At 43.9% G+C, this 21,707-nt stretch overlaps 1 protein-coding gene across 6 annotated transcripts in view; it reads left to right on the top strand.

Annotated features, from left to right (window-relative positions):
* Positions 1–21,707, top strand: part of HERC1 (HECT and RLD domain containing E3 ubiquitin protein ligase family member 1) — a 2,088,313-nt gene that overhangs the window by 2,032,486 nt on the left and 34,120 nt on the right. For all 6 annotated transcript variants that reach the window (XM_078685198.1, XM_078685199.1, XM_078685195.1 and 3 more), the window contains exons 76-77: positions 5,129–5,281; positions 9,777–10,082. In XM_078685198.1, coding sequence (XP_078541324.1) covers positions 5,129–5,281; positions 9,777–10,082 — 459 coding nt within the window. The remainder of the gene's footprint in view (positions 1–5,128; positions 5,282–9,776; positions 10,083–21,707) is intronic.

The raw sequence follows: 21,707 nt of genomic DNA, 5'->3' as shown, positions 1-21,707 counted from the left end.
GGGGCCTGGACATCCCCCTAAGGTTGATGTGGGATGCACTTTCAGAGGACATTGTTTCCTTTACCTCAGGTTTGCTTAAGATGATTGTGGTTTTGGACTTACTCCAAAGGAGAATAAGGCCAATCACCAACCAGAAATCCATCTGCCTTTATCCAGGATCCCTATTTCCCATTGAATGCATAGGACAAGCTGACATCTGCTCATATGGTGAACTGCCAGTCAGCCAGCTGCTATCATCCGGCCCTGAATGACCCCAGGTGCTTATTTGTTCAACCTTTCCCTAAGAGCTTGCTCGCACAGGCTTCCTCTTCTTCAAAGTTCAACCCCAATGCGTTTCCATGTACTTCCCTGAATAGGAGTTAAAGTGAATCGCGGCCATTGACAAGAAGGTCTCTTCTTCTGAAAGTCCAGCTCTTCGTTCTTCCAGTGCCATGTGTTTGCTGGCCTACCCTGTGGGAGATGGACCAAATGGTAGCTCTTATTCCTACATGATCTCTTTGCAGAAATGGTTTGTGATGTGTAGGATACTGGTAAGTAACTTCTCGTCTCTGGCCAAGACCCTGTGGATTTGGTGGCCTGGTCCATGTGCTCATTGGTGTCTGTACAGCGACACACCCGATACGTTCCAACTGGTTTTCTGGGGACATCCAAGCAAATCTTATGTATATTATTGTATATCAAACACAAAAGGTGATTGGGGGGATATTTCCTATTGTTCCGCCCTAGACGAGGCCTTACAGTAAATAATAATGACTCTGCTCCTCATGGAAACAGTCAATTCAGATCTGCCAGGCACGACACCCTTGTGAAAGGAATACAAGCAACCCCAGACTGGGGACGATGCTTTAATATTTCTCCACCTCTTAAACCTAAATAAACTGTTTGAGTAGAGCCATCTTGTATTTACCTGTAAATATGTCTCCTCCTGCAACCTCAATACAGGTTACAAACCCGCCTTTATATTTCTCCCATTCTTGTGGTGGTTGTCCTGGTGACTGCAGACATGCTAGGGAGAATAACACTCCCTCTATGACATAATATTTTGTCTTTGTTCACAGCATAAAATCCAGGACACTATGAGAGCTCACTTCAGGTTACCAGAATGGAATAGTAATTACTAGTTAATGGTGCTCGTATCGTCAATGCGCCACACACTTTTGTTGATACAAGTAACAACAGTAAAAACAATAACTAGCTAACATGGTCGCAAAAAGGTACCAGGTGACCGAATCACCATTGTTTCCTTGGACACGGACAGGACTACCTATGCACTATGCGGGGGTGTATATCACCGCATAAACTGAAAGTATTCCTACTGATCCATGTGTCGTCTCCTCCACTGCCTTGTGTCACGCCCAATTGTTGAATGATAGTGATGTATGCGTCAGTGTGAAGACCTTAATGGGAGATGTGCCATGTACGTCACCCTTCTGATGTTTAGCAGTCAGTAAGTAGCCTTTGCTAATGGTCGTTTCTTAGTTGAGCATCGTAATCTTCTCCTTAATGTAGCAGCAACCCTGATGCTGTATGATATTACTTGCTGCCTCTGAACTCAAGGTTATGCGCAAAAAGAACCCATTAGCTGGTCTCAACGAGTTCAATTTAAACAATGTGTGCTGTCTCGAACAAGTCCAACCCAAAGAATGTCATTAGTGACCTCTGTCATGTGGTGCCTTGGCTAAGCTTCTGGTGCCGGGACTATGTAGCCAGCTAGGTCTGGTTCTCCGTAAGTGGGGAGTTGATTCTACTCCTCGTTGTCACTGTAGGAGAGTAGGGTCTGCTTCCTATGGTCACCCCCACTTTTTGCTTTTGCTTTACTGGTTTTCGACTTAGATGTGGCTGTGGGCCTGCTAATCAGACCCACAGCCCAGATGCACTCTCTCTAAATTCACACCATGTACTCTAGGTACATACACAATTGGCAATTGGTTCACCTTATCAGCCCCTGTAGAAGTGTACCTTAGGTACTCAGGGCACAGGTGTAACCAAGGCCTACCAGGGGTATCATGCCACCCCTGGCTGGCCACTCAAACTGACACAACTGGCTGATCACTCAGCTGGGGCAAGGGTGTGTAATCACCCCTTGCTTAGGTATTGTATTCCTATATCTACCCTTATATATAGACACAAAGTAACCTATAAGTCACTCCTATGGCAGGCCTTAACAATCCTGGAGACAGAGTGCTTGGTTATGTGTGAGATGGTGCTCTAGCATGAGCTGAGCCTGTCTGCAGCTTTCGGAACCATGTCCTTCTAGCTGTTCTATGATATTGCCATACCATATACTCTTAACTGCATTATGAACCTCGCGGTTAAATGCTAACTTTGGTTTGGCTTTATCTAAACATGTCGTGTAAGGTGTCATACGCTTTGGAATACTACCCCCTCGCCATTTCTGGCGACGGGGGTAGCATTCCACCCTTCTAGAAGGAGAAGACATGTTGTTGCTGACTATCCCGGTTAAAGTTAACCAGAGCCCCAGCGTCACAAAATGGATGCTGCTGCCACAGACACAAGTCTGATCTCCTGCTGCTGGGAGTTCTTCCAGCGAGGGAGGCCTGGACAATAGGTTTCCTGCCTGGAGAGGTGCGAGCACCACCCCAGACAGGATTTTGTTTATTGGGACAGGGAGTGCTGAATAGAATGAGACATGCCTGGGGCACACTAGGTGCTCCATGCATACCCCAGTTCAAACCGGTTGCTGGGGCACACCAGCCCCAGCTCTGGCGCGAAACTGCACAAAGGAAAGGGGGTGTAACCGCCCCCCTTCCTGGTCCCACCCATAGGAGGGACCTAGTGAGTAAACCAGCCCCTTTAGTAGTATAAAGATAGGAGCTGACCCAGGAGACTTTAGATTTGATCCTGAACTGAAGCTTGAAACGAAACTCTGGACCCTTCGACATTCAACCGACTTAAAGACTGAAGACTCTCCCTTGTGGCCAAGGAGTGACCACCCTGGGAAACCAGGCACCATCCAGCAACTCAACGGCTTGCTTTGTCCCTGTTCCCGCCGGAACTCGAGCGCAGAGCCTGACAAGACCTCGACTCCAGGACTCCTCTGACTCCACTGCACGACTCTAGCACAGCTGAGCTCCGTGGAAGGCGTCGGAATCCGTGGAACCAGGCAACTTGGAAAGTCTTCAACTTGCTAACAGCGCAGCTCCTGAGGCATCCTCGATACTGTGCGCTGGGGACTGAGACAACCCGACACCGAGCTCCACCTGCACTGAAGACCAGCCCTCCACACTCCACGAGATCTGCTTGGGGCCCTTCTGCTTGTGTTCTGTTCGACGCGTTGTCCGGTTGCTGGCCCGTTGGCTAGTAGCCCTCTGACGACGATCCTTGTGAAAATCCATCGCTGGTCTGGTTGCTCCAGACTGGCCCTCGCTTCCCTGAAAATGTGAAGTACCTCAGACCCTCCTGGTCTGCACCAGAAGCCTTTTGGGTCCCCTGCGTCGGTTGCCTTTGCTTAGGCTTGTTGTCTCCAATCTTGAAGTCGACCCCTCCATCTGCGAGAACCTTCGTGGGACAGCTCCTCTCCAGCACCTGGTCGTCCTCGACGCCTCCTGGTCCGCGTGGCTGCAACGACAAGCTTCACATCCGCACCTGATTGCTCCTCGACGACGTCTGGTTCCTCCCTGGTTCCACCCGGTCACTGGCTAGTGACCTAGACTCTGTCCCCTCTGCTTTCAGGTCCTCTTCATCCTAGATCCACCCTTGGATCCACCCGGACATCTTCCTCCTGGTCGCCTGCAGCATCTTTCTTCAAGGCTCCATTGAGAACGACGACGAAACCCGACACACTTTGACACCTATGCACCCGCAGCCCGTGGGTGAGGTAACGCGAGTACTTCGGTGCTCCAGTAGGGATTGACTATCCTAGTGTCCAGATTTACTAGTTGTTTCCTCCTAGCTAGACCAGAAGTGTCCTAAATCTTCATTTACTTACCTTCTAGGTTCCCATTGACTTAACATTGACTCCCGCGTGTGTGTAAAGACACTGCACGCGCCGCCTGTGGGCCTCCTACTCCTAACCTAAGGGTCAGACAGTGTAGCCCCAGCGATGCCCTAGGCCTTCTCCTTTCCCAAGTCGTGGTCCTTATACCACTTACTTAGTATATGGTTTTACGCGCCCCTATGGCCTAACTGTAAATTGTGCTATTTAAAGTATTTCTAAGTGTAACTTGTTATGTGCTTTTACCTCTGACCTCATAAAGAGGAGTGTGTTAGTGAATAAATACATATATATTTTATATATATCCTTGGTGGTGTCCTTTCATTTGATATTCAAGGGGTTACATATGGTAAAACAGCTGGCTTTACACGCCCTCAAGAGTCTTTTAGCCTAAGACTGTTCTGTCCACGCTACCACTAGGATAGCTGGTCTATAAGGTTGACTTACAACCATCACCATAAGGGTTGTTTGGACTGGTGCAAGGTACTCACTAGAATAGTGAACACCATATACCAGGCCAACTTCTCACAGTCACTAAAAGGATGCTGACGGATACCATGATAACAAAGGTACTTGTTGATTGTGAATATGAAACTAATAGCATCTCTCTCCATAGAGAACTAACCTGCAACCTCCGTGCCCCAGATTCTCCCCTTCAGCTTCCAGAACATGGAACGGTCACATACAAGTAAAAAAAAACGTAAAACTTAGAATTATATAACTCATACTTACCCGCTGTTGCTGCCTCAAGAGTGCCTCTTGTGATGGAGATCTTTTAAAAATAAAATAAGAATAAGAATAATTCCAGATTTGTAAAGCGTGATTTATCACCCCTAGGGGTATCTGGGCGCTGGGGGCCATTGGTGAGAGTAAGTGAGCTTTGGCCCAGAGTCACAAGATGCTGATCTGAGCTGTCACCGGTTCCAGGGATCGAACCGTAAGCCCGGTGCTTCAGAGTCAGCCGCTCTACTCGCTGCGCCTCACCTCTCCCTAAATCTTCTCAATCAAGCCTGAAGACTTAGAAAAGGCTTAAGTGCAGCAATCTGCAGGAAGATGTATATATATTAGTCGTAAATAACTTTTTCTTTCTTTCTCTTTGAGAGACAAGTTTTTGCAAATAGTTTAGTGTTTTTGTGTGCATTTTGTTAATTCATGTTAACATTTTTGTTTTAGATGATTCCTCTTGATTCGTTTGTTGGCCAAAGTGCTGATGCTAAAATGGTTCCCATAATCCCTGGTGGAAACAGTATTCCACTCACCTTTTCCAACAGAAAAGAGTATGTGGAAAGAGCAATTGAGTACAGACTTCATGAAATTGATCGTCAGGTGAGACACGTACTTTTGCCTTTACATTATTATATTGAATAAGTGTCTCTACTTTTGTTAATATAGAATCACAATATAATGTACTTACTGCAATCACCAACTCCATTACCTACCAACCTGCCAAATTTGGTCTCTGGAGCTTTGTACAGAATGGTAAGAACCAGTGTGAAGAATGGTTTGTAGAAAACGTTTACTGATAACAGATGTTTACACCTTCTACAAGGATCCAAATAGACTAAGGGACTGATTAGGAGTTTGGCGGACAGGGTACTGCACCACAAGCCTGGCAAAATATCCAGTCTGTCAGATTGATGGTCTGTACACCATGTTGACTTTTTTGGTCTGGTTGCAGACTGCTGTTGCTGATTTCCAGAGATCTTGTCAAAACAAGTACTGGCAAAGTTAGTATGTATATGTTGTCAGCATAAAGTACATGAGACCATCTTCAAGAGTTCCTTGTTACAGTCTAAATATTAACACACATCAAACAAGGTGCCTCACAAATAGACACATGAAACAAACATGTCCTATTTATTAGAAAATGAAACAATTGCTCCTGAGACCGTCCTCCACTTGAGTTAATCTACCATTAAGGTAAGGTGGTTTCAAGCTGAGTCGTTTGTTTGGTGTGTTTATTTAGATTGGGCCCGTACCCAGGATACCGGTTTGTGTAAACATTGCTGGTCATTGTTGTATTATGAACACTGTGATCTTATGTCTTTTATATGACCCCTATTTATGCTATTTAAATTAACAAACATTAAATTGGACATCTACTTTTTATAATTGACTATACATCATCAAAAGAAACCAGAAGCTTGTTTGGATTGTCTAATGCAAACAGTGATTGAGAACCACGAGTACTGCTCAAAAATACTGAAAAAACTTGTTGTTTAATTGACTCCTTTAGGAGGCATTTTCGCCTTAGATTTGTATGTATATCTAGTCTCTTGGGGGCAGATTTAGTTGCCCTATTGTTGTTTCAGGAACTGTATCAGATCTTGATATTGGATTTCGAACCATAGCAACCAATGTCTCTTTACGAGATTACTAAAACACAGCCTGTGGTGTTGGAGCCCTCTGCAACAGTGTCTCTGCCTTGGCACCAATGTCTTTCATTACTTGCAGCCTTTTTTGTCTCAGACTAAGAGGTTATACAGGACTTTCAGAATGTTCCACATGACAGCGCTGATGAGACGGCAGACAGTTTGTTGCCCCCTCTCTAAGAATATTGATGGGCACTGTATTTAGACTACTAAATTGCTAGTAGTGTTAATGTGTCACCAAAGACGGAATTGGACTCCCTCCGCTATTTCCTTTGCTGTTGTAGTAATATTGCAATAGATTTGTTGAAATTACAGTTGCTAACTGTAAAAGCTAAGGCTAAACTGTTAACCTGAAATTTTGCAACCTGGTCTTTCACCTTCAGAGTCTTTGCTACATTTCATCAAGGCACTAACGGAAGCTCTAAACACAGCATGGTCAAAATATTGCTCTGAACCACCAAGTCACACCACTAGGTGATTTAGGTCTTCTCCGTGTGATCCAGCCATCTTGATTCAGCTTCCAACACCTGAAAGTTTTGTAGTGAAGACTTCAGCCAGCAAAGTAAAGTGCAATGCCTTACCTGCTGCTCCGCCTGATAGAGAAAGCATTTTGATGCATTTGGGAAAACGGTGTTCAGCACCAGTATGACATTGGGACCTCTGAATGTAGTCTGCTTGTTCGGGCAGCTACTCCTATGCCCTCTGGGATTTGGAGAGTGAGATGTTGCCCTCTCTCCCTTAGGAGTTGTACAGTACCTTTGGAAAAACAGTCCATGACAAACAGGATGTGCTCAAATATGGTCATGCTTGATAACATACACTATGTAGGCTGTGCCATAGTCAGTGGTGTGGTGATACATCATCATGCCTGAATACACTCCACAGATTTCTCCGGTAATGTGCAGGCATCGTTCATGGATATGCCTTTTGATAAATCCAGGCGGTTTTGCGACATGGTGGATTCTGCTTTGGAGTGGTTCAAAGATAGTCATGCTGCAGCCTGATCCTTGGACTTCCTTTTCATGGGCAAATATTCCCATCAACAGCACCAAATGTATGTGGTTACTCTTATGGTGTGGCCTACCGCCAGGGGCAGCCATCTCAGCCCGAGCAGCAGCCCATTGAGCTCTTTTGTAGCTCAATGTGACATGGTGGCGACAGAGGACGGTGCCACCAATAACATTGCTAGTTCTCATCTTCTCCTGTCGCCAACATGCCACTGTACCTGGTACGCCCGAATGTTTGCAGGATCAACTGAGCGTCCCACTTAGGAGGGCAGGAATAGAGTTTTGGGGGGACTTGATAGTGATGGATAAAGTGGTCCAATGGAAAGTATTATGGAGTATGACAAGGGCATCTCTGTCTCGGTTTAAATTTCTCCAGCTAAAATCTTGGGGGGAAGCGAATAGACGTGAGACTAAGATTCTTTGGGATTTTAAAACAAAATTAAAGAACGAAACAATAGCAAACAAGGAAATAAGTGGATGGTACCGCGCACTACTGACTTCCAAGGAGGAAAAAATCAAAGCCCCCTATGAAATATGGGACGAGCTGATGCAGACTCCTGATCCACAAAAAGTATGGCAGCTCTCTTTTAAGTTACTTTACAAAACAGTCAAACCATCAGACTTGAAGAGGAACCATTTCTTTACGGCAAATAGACTATATTTGACTCCACAAAAATTTGCAAATTTTGTAACTGATGCCCCCCCAAATGTCGCAGATGCGAAGTGGTTAGTGCTAATGATAAGCATATGTTTCTGGAATGCCCTCAGTTAGAGGAATATTGGTCTGAGGTTGAAATGATAATTAATGAAATCCTTGATACAAATATCGAAGTTAGCCTCTTATTAGTAATGCTGGGGGTAGTAGATCTGCCATGTAATGACATCACTGGGGATAAACAGTCCTTGCTATTCTATCAAATTTTTCTTGCTAGGCAGGAAACCTGCAAGAAATGTACTGAACCCTCCCCACCACAAGGGATGGATTGGCTATGAGCATTAAGAAGAATGGCAAAAATAGATATTGACCTGGAGTCCAATACACATGCCAAAATATGGGTGGCCTTCCAGAATTGGGATGGAGACATAAGTGTGTAACCCCTTCTGTCCAATGATTACACCTGCGTGGTCTGTGCAGCCAGGACTTTGGAAGGGCACAAGCGCAGGTGCTATTGAAATATCACAAAAGTCTGGGGAGGTACAGATCGTCTGACAGGCTATTATTTGCATATAATGGTGGTATGAGGACATTAGGAAAAAGAAAACCACAAAACAAAATGCCACTCGGATTTCCCCCGTCAACTCCGATTATATGCATCCATCACCACTGTGAGCTCTGGTTGGGGTAGGAAGAACAGCCTGCAGCAGGTCAGATTGGTATCCGTCATCCACCGCTAAGGGTCTTGGACAACCTCGTCCAACATAGGAGTGTTGACAGATAGGCACCCCCAGTGTTGAGCACATTGAAGGCGGAAGTTCTACTGCAGATCCCATTTGTGCCACCAAATGGCACAGTCACAGACTGACAAATGTGGCTTTGATTCACGGTGGCTGGCGCAGAAAGAAAGGAACTGGTGTCAGCGTGCTGGGTGGCGCTTAAATGCAGCTGTGCTCAGTCACCTCTAGGGCAGTATGGTGCCAATGCACAGCAGCATAGCACCATCTAGCAGAATGTTTGGACCCATTCTGGTGCCAGGGGAGGTAAGGAATCTGTGGTAAGACATATCAATCAGAAATAAGTAACTTGTTCTTTGGTTGTCCAGTGGCACAAACCTGAATGGTAATGTTGCTAATGCAAGAGAAGACTGAATTAATCTTATACCCTTCCAGTTGGTCCTGGGGCAATCAGTTTTAGTGGACAGTACAAATGTTACAGATGCGGGTTTATCTTTAGTGGTATAAGGCCACAAAAACTGTTTCAGTCCTGTTGGATAATTAATACTTCCTTTAAGGCCCTTGGCAATCCAGAAGTAGCAAAATCAGGCAGTCAGACTAACTTTAGTGGTTTAGAAACTTTTGTAAATTGTGACAGTGAGTTATGCGGAATAAACTCAATCTTTATTCAGGTTTGGTACTTCTAACAGAAACTAGTTTTTATTTACATGTAGGTAAAATAGGGCCGTAAAAGTGAAGGTACACACAAAAAGCAGACTGTCCAAGTACCTTCCTAAATGTTCTGTAACTTTGGGGCTAATGGCAGTGTTAACCACTTGGGGTCACAGATCGTATTTGTCTACTAAAAATAAATGTGTGTTAATGAAGTCATTTGGTATGAAATACTTGTATGTATTCTATTAAGATTTTTATAGACTGTAAACACTTTGCTTGGGTCCCTTTTGTAAGAAGGATTTGTTTGAATGAGTTGTTTTACCACTCATGTTGCTGTGTTACTGTTTGAACATAATTGTGTGATCTTCAACTCCATCTACAACATTTTTTTCTTAGGTGGCGGCTGTTCGTGAAGGGATGTCATGGATCGTGCCTGTTCCTTTATTGTCTCTTCTCACTGCGAAACAGCTAGAACAGATGGTGTGTGGCATGCCAGAGATCTCTGTTGAAGTCCTGAAGAAGGTTGTGCGATACAGGGAAGTTGACGAACAACATCAGTTGGTGCAGTGGTTCTGGCAGACTCTGGAGGAGTTTTCGAATGAGGAGAGGGTTCTTTTCATGAGATTTGTGTCTGGACGGTCTCGACTGCCAGCAAACACTGCTGATATCTCTCAGCGATTCCAAATCATGAAGGTTGATAGAGTAAGTTGACCACATTCTTCCCTAATTTTTTACATTCTTCCATAATTTACTTGGGATAGTTAACAAAACTTGAAAACAGAATGTTTCAGGAATGTGCAGGATCAGGGACCAAAACGTTGACAATGATTTTGATTTGTGAAGATAAGGACGGTGCACCAGAAACGGAGTCAAAGAGAGCTTCAGATTTATCCAAATATGTTCTTTATTCTTGAAATTTTAAAAATTCAACCACAGCCAACGTGTTTTGTTCCATTGGAACTTCGTCGGGGCTCAAATGTCTGAATATAGGCTCAAACTGGTCCTGAGCCCATGGGGTCGAATTCTTATTCGTATCTATCTTGACAGCAAGATACGAGGAGCGCTCCTTATCTAATAAGGACGGTAGGCCGCTACACTGCAGTTGGCACTAAAGAGGCCCAAATCCATGCCAGTCGTCTGACCCCATTGCCCAGCTGACGCCAATATGGCCTGTGGTATCTTTGACTTCACAGCAGTTAGAGTCCTTCAGGGAGGCAGTGCTTCAGCATTTTGGAATATCCAGAGTCCTCCAGAGCCCCTTCATGCCTCATAGATCCATCCAGTTAGGATTCTGCTGGCGGGGCTTTCTCTAGCACTGAACAATTCCTTTACGAGTCGGCCCAGCTTCCTGTCACATCTCCACTCCTTTGCCGAAGACCAAACTGGCTTCAGTGGTTCCATGCCAGTTATGGATCCGACACTGATCTCAGATACGGAGCAGAGTTTGTCTAAATCTCGGCCAATATCTCTTTACAAGTCCATTGAGGCATAGACCATGGTATAAGAAGATTCTCCAGCAGTGACTTTGGCTCGCCACCAGTATTTTTTAGTGCTTGGTTCAGATTGAGAAGCAATATCATGAATATCATGAAGTTTTGCATGGCGAGTATAATAAGTAGAGATGGCTGTGTCAACAAATTAGCAGAGAGAGCCAAGCCAGACCTGAGCCAAGGGTCTGGCTCAGATCTTAGAGCCTGTGCACGAGTGCTCTGTAAATCATACAACAAACATGATGTAAAATATTATAAAGTATCTTCAAAATTTGAAAAAAGTATGTTCGAGGCATGTGTGCTGTAGATTCACATGCTTTGCATACTCTTCCATCTAGTGTTGGGTCCGGATGTTTGCAAGTTGTTTTTCTTCTAAGAAGTCTTTCCTAGTCACGAGGTAAGGTGACTCCTCCTTGCGTGAATAGTGTGCATGGTCATCCACTCCATTGTTAGATTGTTTTTTCCCTCCATCGGGTTCGGACGTGTATTGCTGCGTTCCGGTTCGAAACCGTTCTTCTGGTTTCCCCTCAACGCGCTATCCCTTTTACCCTGGACGGTATTGTTTCCGTATGCGTTTCCCACGTCTGCGCGTTTCGTTTTCGACATCAGAATAGACTTTCGATCGGAAAGCTTTTTGGGCGGCCTTTGAGGCATAACCACGCCAAGTCAACTCTCTGTCGATGGATCTGACTCCTTTTACATTCTATCCTCAATGACACGCGAAGTATCAGCGCACTGATTCACACAAGGTGTGTAACTTGTGCTTGTCGCAGGAGCTCAAGGAAGAAGACTGCGACGCTTGCAGATTGTTCCAATCGAAGAAGACTATTCGCGATCATCTGGCTCGACGTCGAGAGATGCATCGTCAAAGTATCGAAGACAAGCTGGACTTCTTCGGTGAAAACTCCGGCCAGGAAGAAATCGAGGCATCAGCGGCAGAGGAGGAGGAAGCCTTCTCAGAAGAAGACTCTGACTCCGAGCTCGAGATAGACCTTGACGCCGAAGAACTGCTGCAGGGACACGGTGACGTGAGTACCAAAAACCCCTTGCCCCCACAAACTATTTCCAAAAAACACAAGGCTTCGGCATCACCTCAGCCCGGCACTAAAACCACCAGTCATGCCTTCCGACTAAAGGCATCCTCGGAGCTGAAAGCCTCCGGTTCTAGCTCGGACCCGAAATCCCCTGTGCCGAAAGCCAAGCAACCTTTGGAGCCGAAACCTTCCGCGCCTAAAGGCTAGCCTCTGTCTGCACCAAAAACGCCGACACTGAAAACTTTGGCACCGAAACATAAAGCGACCCCGGTCAAGTCAAAAATGCTTTATTGATTATTTAAAAATCGTAAAAGGATGGCAAACCATCTTAAAACACAGAAAATTAAATGAACATAAAAATTTTGCAAACATAGGAGAGGAGAAAAAACCTTGGAGTCATTATCACAGTTAAAAGGCTAACAAGTAGTGCAGTATATTTCTGAAAAGTCAGCAGGCAGGTTGTTTATTGGCTGCTTTGCTTAGTTCCATTTTCCAGTTCCTTTGCTGCTATTTTCCAGAATTTTATGGCATTACAAGAGACCCCTTCGGATCCGAAATTGGACACTATTTCATTACCACCCAATCCCAAGCAAAAAAGGCTGCATATTAACCTGGGCACTGGACATATTAACATAAAACCACCTCAGAAATGCAAGCTTCAAGAAGAGGACACTACTTATAAAATCCCCTTGAGGAAAAAATCTGTGGCTACAAGTCCTTTTCATCTACCATCACCTCCACCACCTCCAAATTCTTTGCAAATTACACCTCAGGATTCTCCTCAACCTCATCATGACAATTGTGATGCAGATGACGGTGGATGAATATTCCAATAGATCCATGGACAGATTACACAGTGGATCCCCCAGGTGATACTGATCCAGACCTTTACCCAGCCAAACTATTCCTCCAGCCAACAATGCAACACACCAAGAACTCATTGCCAGGGCTGCACATTACCATGGGGTAGAGCTCCACAAAGAATCACTAGAAGAACATGTTTTGTTTGAGACATTAGCATCCACACACAGATCATCACAATCACTTCAAATGCTTAAGCGCATGATGTGACATGCTGATGAGATTTTTAAAGATCCAGTTAGAGCCCGCATCTTAACTCCTAGAGTGGAAAACAAATATAAAGCCTCTCCTACAGACCCCATCTTTATCAAGGGACATTTGCCATTAGATTCCCTAATGGTATCAAACGCTAATAAGCGAGCAAATTCTCAAACATCAGGGGATGCTCCTCCACCAGATAAACAGTCGAAACTAATTCTGGCAAGCGCATAGCTGCTCTGGCAGCAAATCAATGGTGCATTGCAAATACCCAAGGCCTTTTAGCCAGGTATGACAGAGCACACTGGCACGAAATTGAGCAATTGCTCCAATATCTCCTAGACGAGCATAAGGCTAAGGCACAGGACTTAGTGAATGAGGGTAAGCTAATTTCTATATTCAATGTGCTCTAGATGCCGCAGACACCGCAGCTAGAGAGATTAACACCCGCATCCTGCTCAGGAGACACACTCGGTTAAGGATTTCAGGTTTTAAACCTGAGGACCAACAATGGATCCTTAACACACCCTTTGCTAAGGAACACCTATTTGGCCCTAACGTTGAACAAGCGTTAGAAAAGATGAAAAAGGACACTGAAGTTCCTAAATCTCTGGGAGCATCCCTCAGAGGTTCCTTTTGTCGCTCCCCTATAGAGGAGGGTCACAAACCACATCCCCAGATCAAAATACCTCGACTTACAAAGGTAACACCCAGCCCTCTCCCTCCAGAGGATTCTTTCGAGGGGGTTGTAGAGGCAACAACTTCAAGGGTATGGGTAAGGGCAACACACCCTGTAACTCTCCTTCCCCCAACAAACAGTGACTTGCCCCGCTCCCCCGATTATACCACACCTTTTGGGGGAAGACTTCAAGAATTTCTCCCCATTTGGAATCTATATCATCAGACAAATTGGTGCTTGGAATTATCCAAAATGGTTATTGCCTGAAGCTTGCCAGCATTCCCCCAAACATTCCACCTCATTCTCGCAAGTTATCTCCAGAACAGATACACTTGCTAAAACAAGAGGTCCAGTCCTTCTTACTAAAAGGAGCAATAGAGCCAGTTCTAATACAGTACCAGGGCTCAGGGGTTTACTCTCTGTACTTTCTCATCCCCAAAAACGGCGTTTCCCTAAGACCTATTCTAGATCTGAGGGAGCTAAACCGTTATATACTGTCAGAGAATTTTCACATGGTGACACTTCAACAGGTACTCCTACTGTTACAAAGAGCAGACTTTGTCTACTTTAGATTTAAAAGACGCATATTTTCATGTTTCAATTCATCCGGCTCATCACAAATACCTGAGATTTGTGATAGCAGGCGAGCACTACCAGTTCATGATCCTTCCCTTTGGAGTTACTACAGCGCCCAGAGTTTTTACCAAGTGCCTGGCAGTAATCGCTGCTCTTCTGAGAAGAAGACAAATTCACGTCTTCCCCTATCTAGACGATTGGCTCATCGAAGCCAGCACTCACCAGAACTGTCTGCAGCACACACAGATCACAATAGATCTACTTCATCAACTGGGCTTCACAATCAATGCACAAAAGTCTCACCTGCATCCCTCACAGATGCAGTCTTATCTAGGAGCCAGTCTAGACACAGGCAAAGCTCTAGCTTCTCCCAATGTAGCCAGAATACACAATATTCAGGCTACCATTCCACAGTTTCAATCTAACCAAGCATTACCAGCCAGTGTGTTCATGCAACTACTAGGAATGATGGCGTCTTGCATAACAATTGCACGGTTTCTCATGCGCCCCCTACAAGAGTGCTTAGCACGTCAGTGGAATCACTCACAGGGTCTATTGACCGATCTAGAGTTGGTAGACAGCCATACCCATCGCTCTCTGCAGTGGTGGAACCCACACAGCTCATCAGCAGGTCGACCTTTCATCGACCCTGTTCCATAGATCGTGCTCACAGCAGACGCATCTCTAACAGGTTGGGGAGCTCATCTCAAAGATTACACAATACAAGCCATGTAGAGCAACAAGCACAAGGCTGTCCACATCATCTATCTAGAGCTCTTAGCAGTTTTCCTAGCACTAAAAGCTTTTCAAACTCATCTTATTGCCAAAACTGTTCTAGTCCGATCGGGCAACATAACAGCAATGTATTATGTGCAGAAGCAAGAGGAGACACACTCTCTCCAACTGTCAACACTAGCTCAAGCCATTTGGAATTGGGCGATCCATCACAAGATTTATCTTCTGGCAGAACATCTCCCAGGAGTAAACAATCAAATTGCTGATCTCCTCAGCGGAAGGCGGCAGCAAATTCACGATTGGGAACTTCACCCTAAAGTTGTTCTTCCGTACTTCCAACAGTGAGGATTTCCACAAATAGACCTATTTGCCACAGCCGAAAACGCAAAATGCCAAAACTTCGTCTCCAGGGACCCACACCTGCGATCAGGGGGCAATGACCTATGGATGAACTGGTCAGGGATATTTGCCTACACTTTTCCACCTCTCCCGCTCATTCCGTGGGTAGTTCGGAAACTCAGGCAAACATCCCTCACACTAATTCTGAAAATTCAGAATTCAGAATTTGAAGAATAAGAATTCAGAAATAATTCAGAATTCAAATAATTCAGAAACTGCACCTGAATTCAAGTCTCCTAACACAGAACCATGAAGAGATTAGACATCCAAATCCTGAAGAACTGAATTTAGCGATTTGGCTCCTGAAGTCATAGAGTTTGGTTATTTAAATTTACCACCAGACTCTATAAATATTCTAAAAGAAGCAAAAAAAGCCTACCACCATAGCTTGCTATACCGCAAAATGGAAAAGATTTTCTGTATATTGCAATAACAACAAAAGCAATCCTTTAGATGCTTCTATACAAAACATTATTTGGTATTTGTTACATTTACAACAAACTGGACTGGCTTACACGTCTATCCATTTGCACCTGCAGCACTAGCTGCGTACTTACAGAATAGGCAACATCTGTCACTATTCCAGTAATCAAGGCCTTCATGGAATGTTTAAAAAAGGTAATACCACCAAGGATTCCTCCTGCCCCAGTGTGGAATCTCAACATTGTTCTCACAAGGCTCATGGTTATACAAGTGCCATTTACAATTCCTCTCATGGAAAGTTGCTTTCCTCATTGCTATCACATCACTGAGGAGAGTTGGTGAGCAACAGGCATTAACGCTAGAAGAACCTTTCTTTCAGCTACACAAAGACAGAATAGTTCGCCGTACCAACCCTAAATTCCTTCTCAAAGTAGTTTCTGTTTTTCATATAAACCAATCGGTTGAGTTACCAGTTTTCTTTCCTCAACCTGATTCTGTAGCAGAACGCGCTCTTCACACACCTGACGATAAAAGAGCTTTAACAAAGGACTTCCACAAAAAAACTGTTTGCAGCATTTGCTCCACCTCATAAAGGCAATTCTATCTCTAAATCTAGTATTGCCAGATGGAATGTTAAATGCATTCAAACATGCTATGCTACAGTCAAAGGGACTTTGACTATACCCCCTAGAGCGCATTCCACTCACAAAATAGGGGCTTCTGTGGCATTTTTAGGTAAAATTCCTCTAGCTGACATATGTAAAGCAGCTACATGGTCTACACCACACACATTTACCAAACACTATTGTGTAGATGCGTTAGCACGTCAACAGGCTAATGTAGGCCAAGAAGTACTTGAAACACTGTTCAAAACAACTGCAACATCTACAGGTTAGCCACCACTTTGGGAGTATACTGCTTTATAGTCTGTGCAATGCATGTGTATCTACAGCTCACATGCCTCGAACGGATGTTACTTACCCAGTAAGCATCTGTTCTTGTTTCTGTCTTGGCATGTAGAGCTGTAGATTCACATGCGCACACCCGCCTACCCAGGTACCGGTAGTTGTTGCAGTTCTTCATTATACATTTATATACATGGACATCTCTACACTACACTTACTTACTCGATTCTCACCCTCTTGCGGGAAAACAATATAACAATGCAGTCGATGACCATGCGCACTATCACCGAAAGGAGGAGTCACCTTACCTCATGACTAGGAAAGACTTCTTCGAAGAAAAACAACTTGCAAACATCCGGACCCAACACTAGATCACAGGAGTCTGCAAAGCATGTGAATCTACAGCTCTACATGCCAAGAACAGAAGCTTACTGGGTAAGTAATATTATCCTTCTTTCACATGTACAAGCTTTGATATTAATGGGGCATATTATGGCACTGCACTGAGAAGTACTTATGAAAAGCGATATTTTTGTACAACTGGAGGTCTGAACTCACATATTTAAAAGTGCTTTCATACGCGATAATAAAGGAAAAAAGAGTCCTCTAGTATAGGATCTTTCATAGATTCACATGTTTGAATCATTCCCCATAGTCAATGTAAGAGTCCCACAGTACAGTTGAAAAAGGCGTACAGGTTATACATAGCTCAGAATGGCTAGAAAACACTTACTACAATAACTTATCCACATCATAACATAAGAACTAAACTCCAGCCAATCATGCAACAGCACCCTCTAGAACTGTCCCCAGAGAGACTTCACTCCCTCAGATTTTCTACTGCATGTCATGTGAAGGGATTCTCCCTGAGCACTGCTCAGTTATGCAGAAATGTTAGCTATTTACATACATTCTACACAATCGGCACTCTCTACTGTTCACTCTTGTCTACCAGAGATGTCAGATTCAACCAAAAAAATACTTTTCAGACCTCGGGGAACTTGTGGGAAGAAAGGGCTACATTCAGAGGATTCTCACAAGGCATGCTCTTACTTCCTCCACCCTTCCCATAAGGTAAAAGACTAACATTTGCCATACTTTCTGTTCAAATACCCTTAAAGACAGGGCGGAGATGATTTTGATATGGCTTCAAAAACTTAAAGCCAAGGACACTCCACTTTATGAGGAGGAGGATGAAGAGTCTTTAAAATCTCAGTGGAAGCTTCAAAAACGGTAAAGATCAGAAGGCCCAATGCCTCATGAACTACCAAGAAAGCTCTAAAAAAAACTCATCATGGGTCATAGAAAGAGCATGTTTCATCAAATGAACATTCCTACAAGCATTCAAAAGAGGATATCTCCTCAGAAATATTGAACTCAGAACCTACAACACCTTCACATCACAGTTCAAGAAGCCCTCCTCAGTACCGGCAACGGAGAAATCCGACTTAACAGTGACGAAAAAAACAGCTGACAAAAAGTACCATTGACAACGATGAGGACATCATCAATGGCACACATAACACCATTGTCTGCATTGACATCTATGTCTTCCACGGAGATACCATCGAAGAAGGAGCCGTTGACACCTCAGTTGATACCTGTGACAGTGATACTATTGATGATGAAAGCACTGATTATGTTGACTTTGACAACATTGACGGCAAAGGCAATACATTATCAGCTTTACAAATGCCAGAACACGCCTCTCCAAGTAATTTCACTGCTTCCACCAACCCATTTACTGGATGAGGAGGATTCTGATGATGAAGAACCCTTTGGAACAACCCATCGTTCTTCTGAACTAAATGTTAAATATCAGGAGGAAAGTGAGGTATATTTTGAGGAGGAATGTTACTCTTCAGAGGAGAAATTTCCTAATAAACCTATTCCATACATGGAACACCATCAACCATATAGACATTATCAGCTTCAAGAGTACATGGTCCATGTACCAAGAGCTTTGGTTAATGTTCTGCAAAGCATGTTGCAAGATTATTTCAAGAAATTTCAGGAACCCTCAAAGGTTATATCGGCAATACAACCAATACAATCCCCAAAATCTCCTTGAGTCCTACTCTGAGCACACAGCGTAATCTTCCGACGGTGCATACCCCGAAAAGGAGACCAGCAACAAACATCACAGTTCCACTTGCTAGTGATGGAAAATCTGCTGAAGAGGAAAGTGACGTACCTGATGACCAAACTTCATTCAATGAATGGGGTGACTACCTGCTTCTGACGCCATCATGACCGGCTCTTCATCAGGTGGATTCTTCACCTGACGATATTGGGGGATTTCATACTCTCATGGAAAGAGCAGAAAAAAAGGCTTGACCTTCAAATGCCACTAAAGGAATCAGATTGTTTTTCATATTACTTTAAGGAGCCTGCTAGGAAATCAATTAGGATTATCCCTATTGTTGATTTCATCTGGTAGGAAGGTGTAAAAATAATGAAAAATCCAGCAACAGTTGCTTTTGTCTTAGATTAAAAGTACCTGAAAGTTCACCAGCTTGCTTAAGACAGCCAAAGCCAGACTCCATCATAACAGAAGAAGCTCAAAACCATAAAAAAAAACCTTGGCACCCATCTCCATGCAACCTAATAGGAAGGATAGGCTTTAGATAACATAGGCAAGCCTTTTTCCACTATGGCAGCGACTACTGTTAGAACTGCCAATTCTCTAGCAATCCTTGGACTCCACATCGGGCAAATGTGCTCAGATATCGGTCAGGTCATAGATCATTTGCCTGAAGATGTAAAGATGGAAGTAAAAAAGATTTTACAGAAGAGTGAAAGAACTTCATCGGAACATACTGACTGTCATAGATATCGCTTCTAAAGGTTTTTGGCAATTAGCAGGTGCTGCGGTACTCAGCGGAAAAGGGTGATTTAAAGCTACTTCCATCAGACTTCAGAATAAAATACTAGATCTGCCATATGACTAGGAGGCATTATTTGCAAACACATTGACAATGCTTTACTGTCAATAGAAATGGATTCAGTCATAGCAACATCGCTATGTACTCTGCAGATGAGGTGAATTAATTTTCTAGCAGCAAGAGGCAGAGGTCTATTTTCCTATAGAGGTGGATATCAGCCTTATCAATCTCAACAATACCAGCCTTTATTAGTACAATACAGGCCGCAATATCCTCAACAACATTACAGGCAGCGCCGTCAGAGGCTTAAATGACCAGAAGAAAGCAAACTTCCCAAGGAACAGATACAAGTAAAAAGCAGTGACGATGCAAAATTTCCAGCTACTTACACTGTTCCTGGAAACAGTAGGTGAACGAATTGCAAATTATTTTGAACAGCAGAAACTAATAACAATGGTTAAGTGGGTTTTAGATTTAATCACCTATGGCAACACTCTAAAGTTCACAAAAAACACCTCATACACCTCCAAGAGAAGCATCCTCGCCACATTTCCAACAACTACATTTGGAGATATGAACCATGCTCTGCAAAGGTGCTATTGAAAGGGCACCCCACAACCAAAAAGGGTTGGGCTTCTACTCCAGATTCTTTTGAATCAAGAACAAGACTGGCCCATCTTGGATCTGCAGAGATTAAACAAAAATAAAAACAATTGTTTCGCATGGTCACTCTTCAAGACCTCCTCTAGTTCCTAAATCATGTGACTACATGACAACACTAGATCTTCGGGATGCCTATTTTCACATCCAATTCACCCAAAGCGTTGAACATTGTTGAGATTCAGAGTAGCCGGCGTTCACGATCAGTTCATGCAATGTCTGCCTCTAGTGGCAGCTCATTTCAGACAGGAAGGTTATCAAATATTCCCATACCTAGACGATTGGCTGATGAAGGCACCTACCGGGTGAGAGGCAACAAAAGGTGCAAGGACCAGTCTGGCACCTTCAACCAGCAAAAATCATCACTTAATCCATCACAAACTCTAACATTTTTTGGGGCAATTTGAGACACCATGCTGGACAAAGCATATCTAACAGAGGACAGACGGGACAGACTCCAATTCCTAGTGACGAAGTTACTGAAAATAAGGTCTGTTTCAGTTTGCCTCTTCAAATCCCTTTGAGGGATGATGTCCTCTTGCATTCCTCTGATCCCATTTTGCCATCTTCAAATGCGAACTCTACAGGAAGAGTTAGAAAAACAATGACTACTAACTCAAGTCTGTTTCGTGGACCTCATCCAGATCACTTTAAGCCTGAAGGAACCCCTTGCCTTGTGGACTCCAGACAATAATCTTTATGTAGGATTAAGCTTCCTCCCTCAAATGGCTGATTTTGTGGCGACAATGGATGCCTTCTCGGGATAGTTGGCTCTACAGCACAGAGGTCTTCATATAAATCTATTGGAACTCAAAGCAGTCCTTCCTTCCCTGAATAAACAGATCATCAGTCCTGATACGCATGGACAATACCACCACATTTCATTACATCAACAAATATGGTGGCACAAGATTACAAGCGTTGTTTCACAAAGCTCAAAAGATTTTTGAAATGAGAACTGAAACGTTAAGTGCAGTTAAGAACAGAGCATGTTGCGTAAATAACAAATGTTAAGCAGAACTAAAACGGCTGCCACGAGTAGGAGCTCAACCACGTTACTCTAGACAATATCTTCAATCTTTGGGGCACAAAACTTCTAGACCTATATGCAACTCATCAGAATCGAAAATGTCTGTTCTACGCTAGCTGGAAACCACAGCCGGGGTCGTGGGGGAATGTGTTTTCGATAAGATGGTCAGGGGTCTTTGCGTATGCTTTTTCCCTGATCCCTATACTTCATTGTTAGATGAAGCGAGAGCCATGCAAGATAATTCTAATAGCCCCGAAATTGCCCACATAGTATTGGTTCATCAACTAATCCTGCTATCAGAGAAACAGCACATTCACCTGAAACAATTTCTGGCTTTTTTTATCAGAGTCACAACCAAATACTTCATCCGTATCTGACATCCTTACCCTTATCGGCCTAGTACCTGAACACAAGTTTTCGAACCTGAATATTCCACCGGAACATGAGATTCT

Source organism: Lissotriton helveticus, chromosome 3_2 (genome assembly GCF_964261635.1).
Source record: "Lissotriton helveticus chromosome 3_2, aLisHel1.1, whole genome shotgun sequence".
Classification (NCBI taxonomy): Eukaryota; Metazoa; Chordata; class Amphibia; order Caudata; family Salamandridae; genus Lissotriton; species Lissotriton helveticus.
The sequence above is the reverse complement of the archived record's forward strand: the minus strand, read 5'-3'. Positions and strand labels throughout refer to the sequence as shown.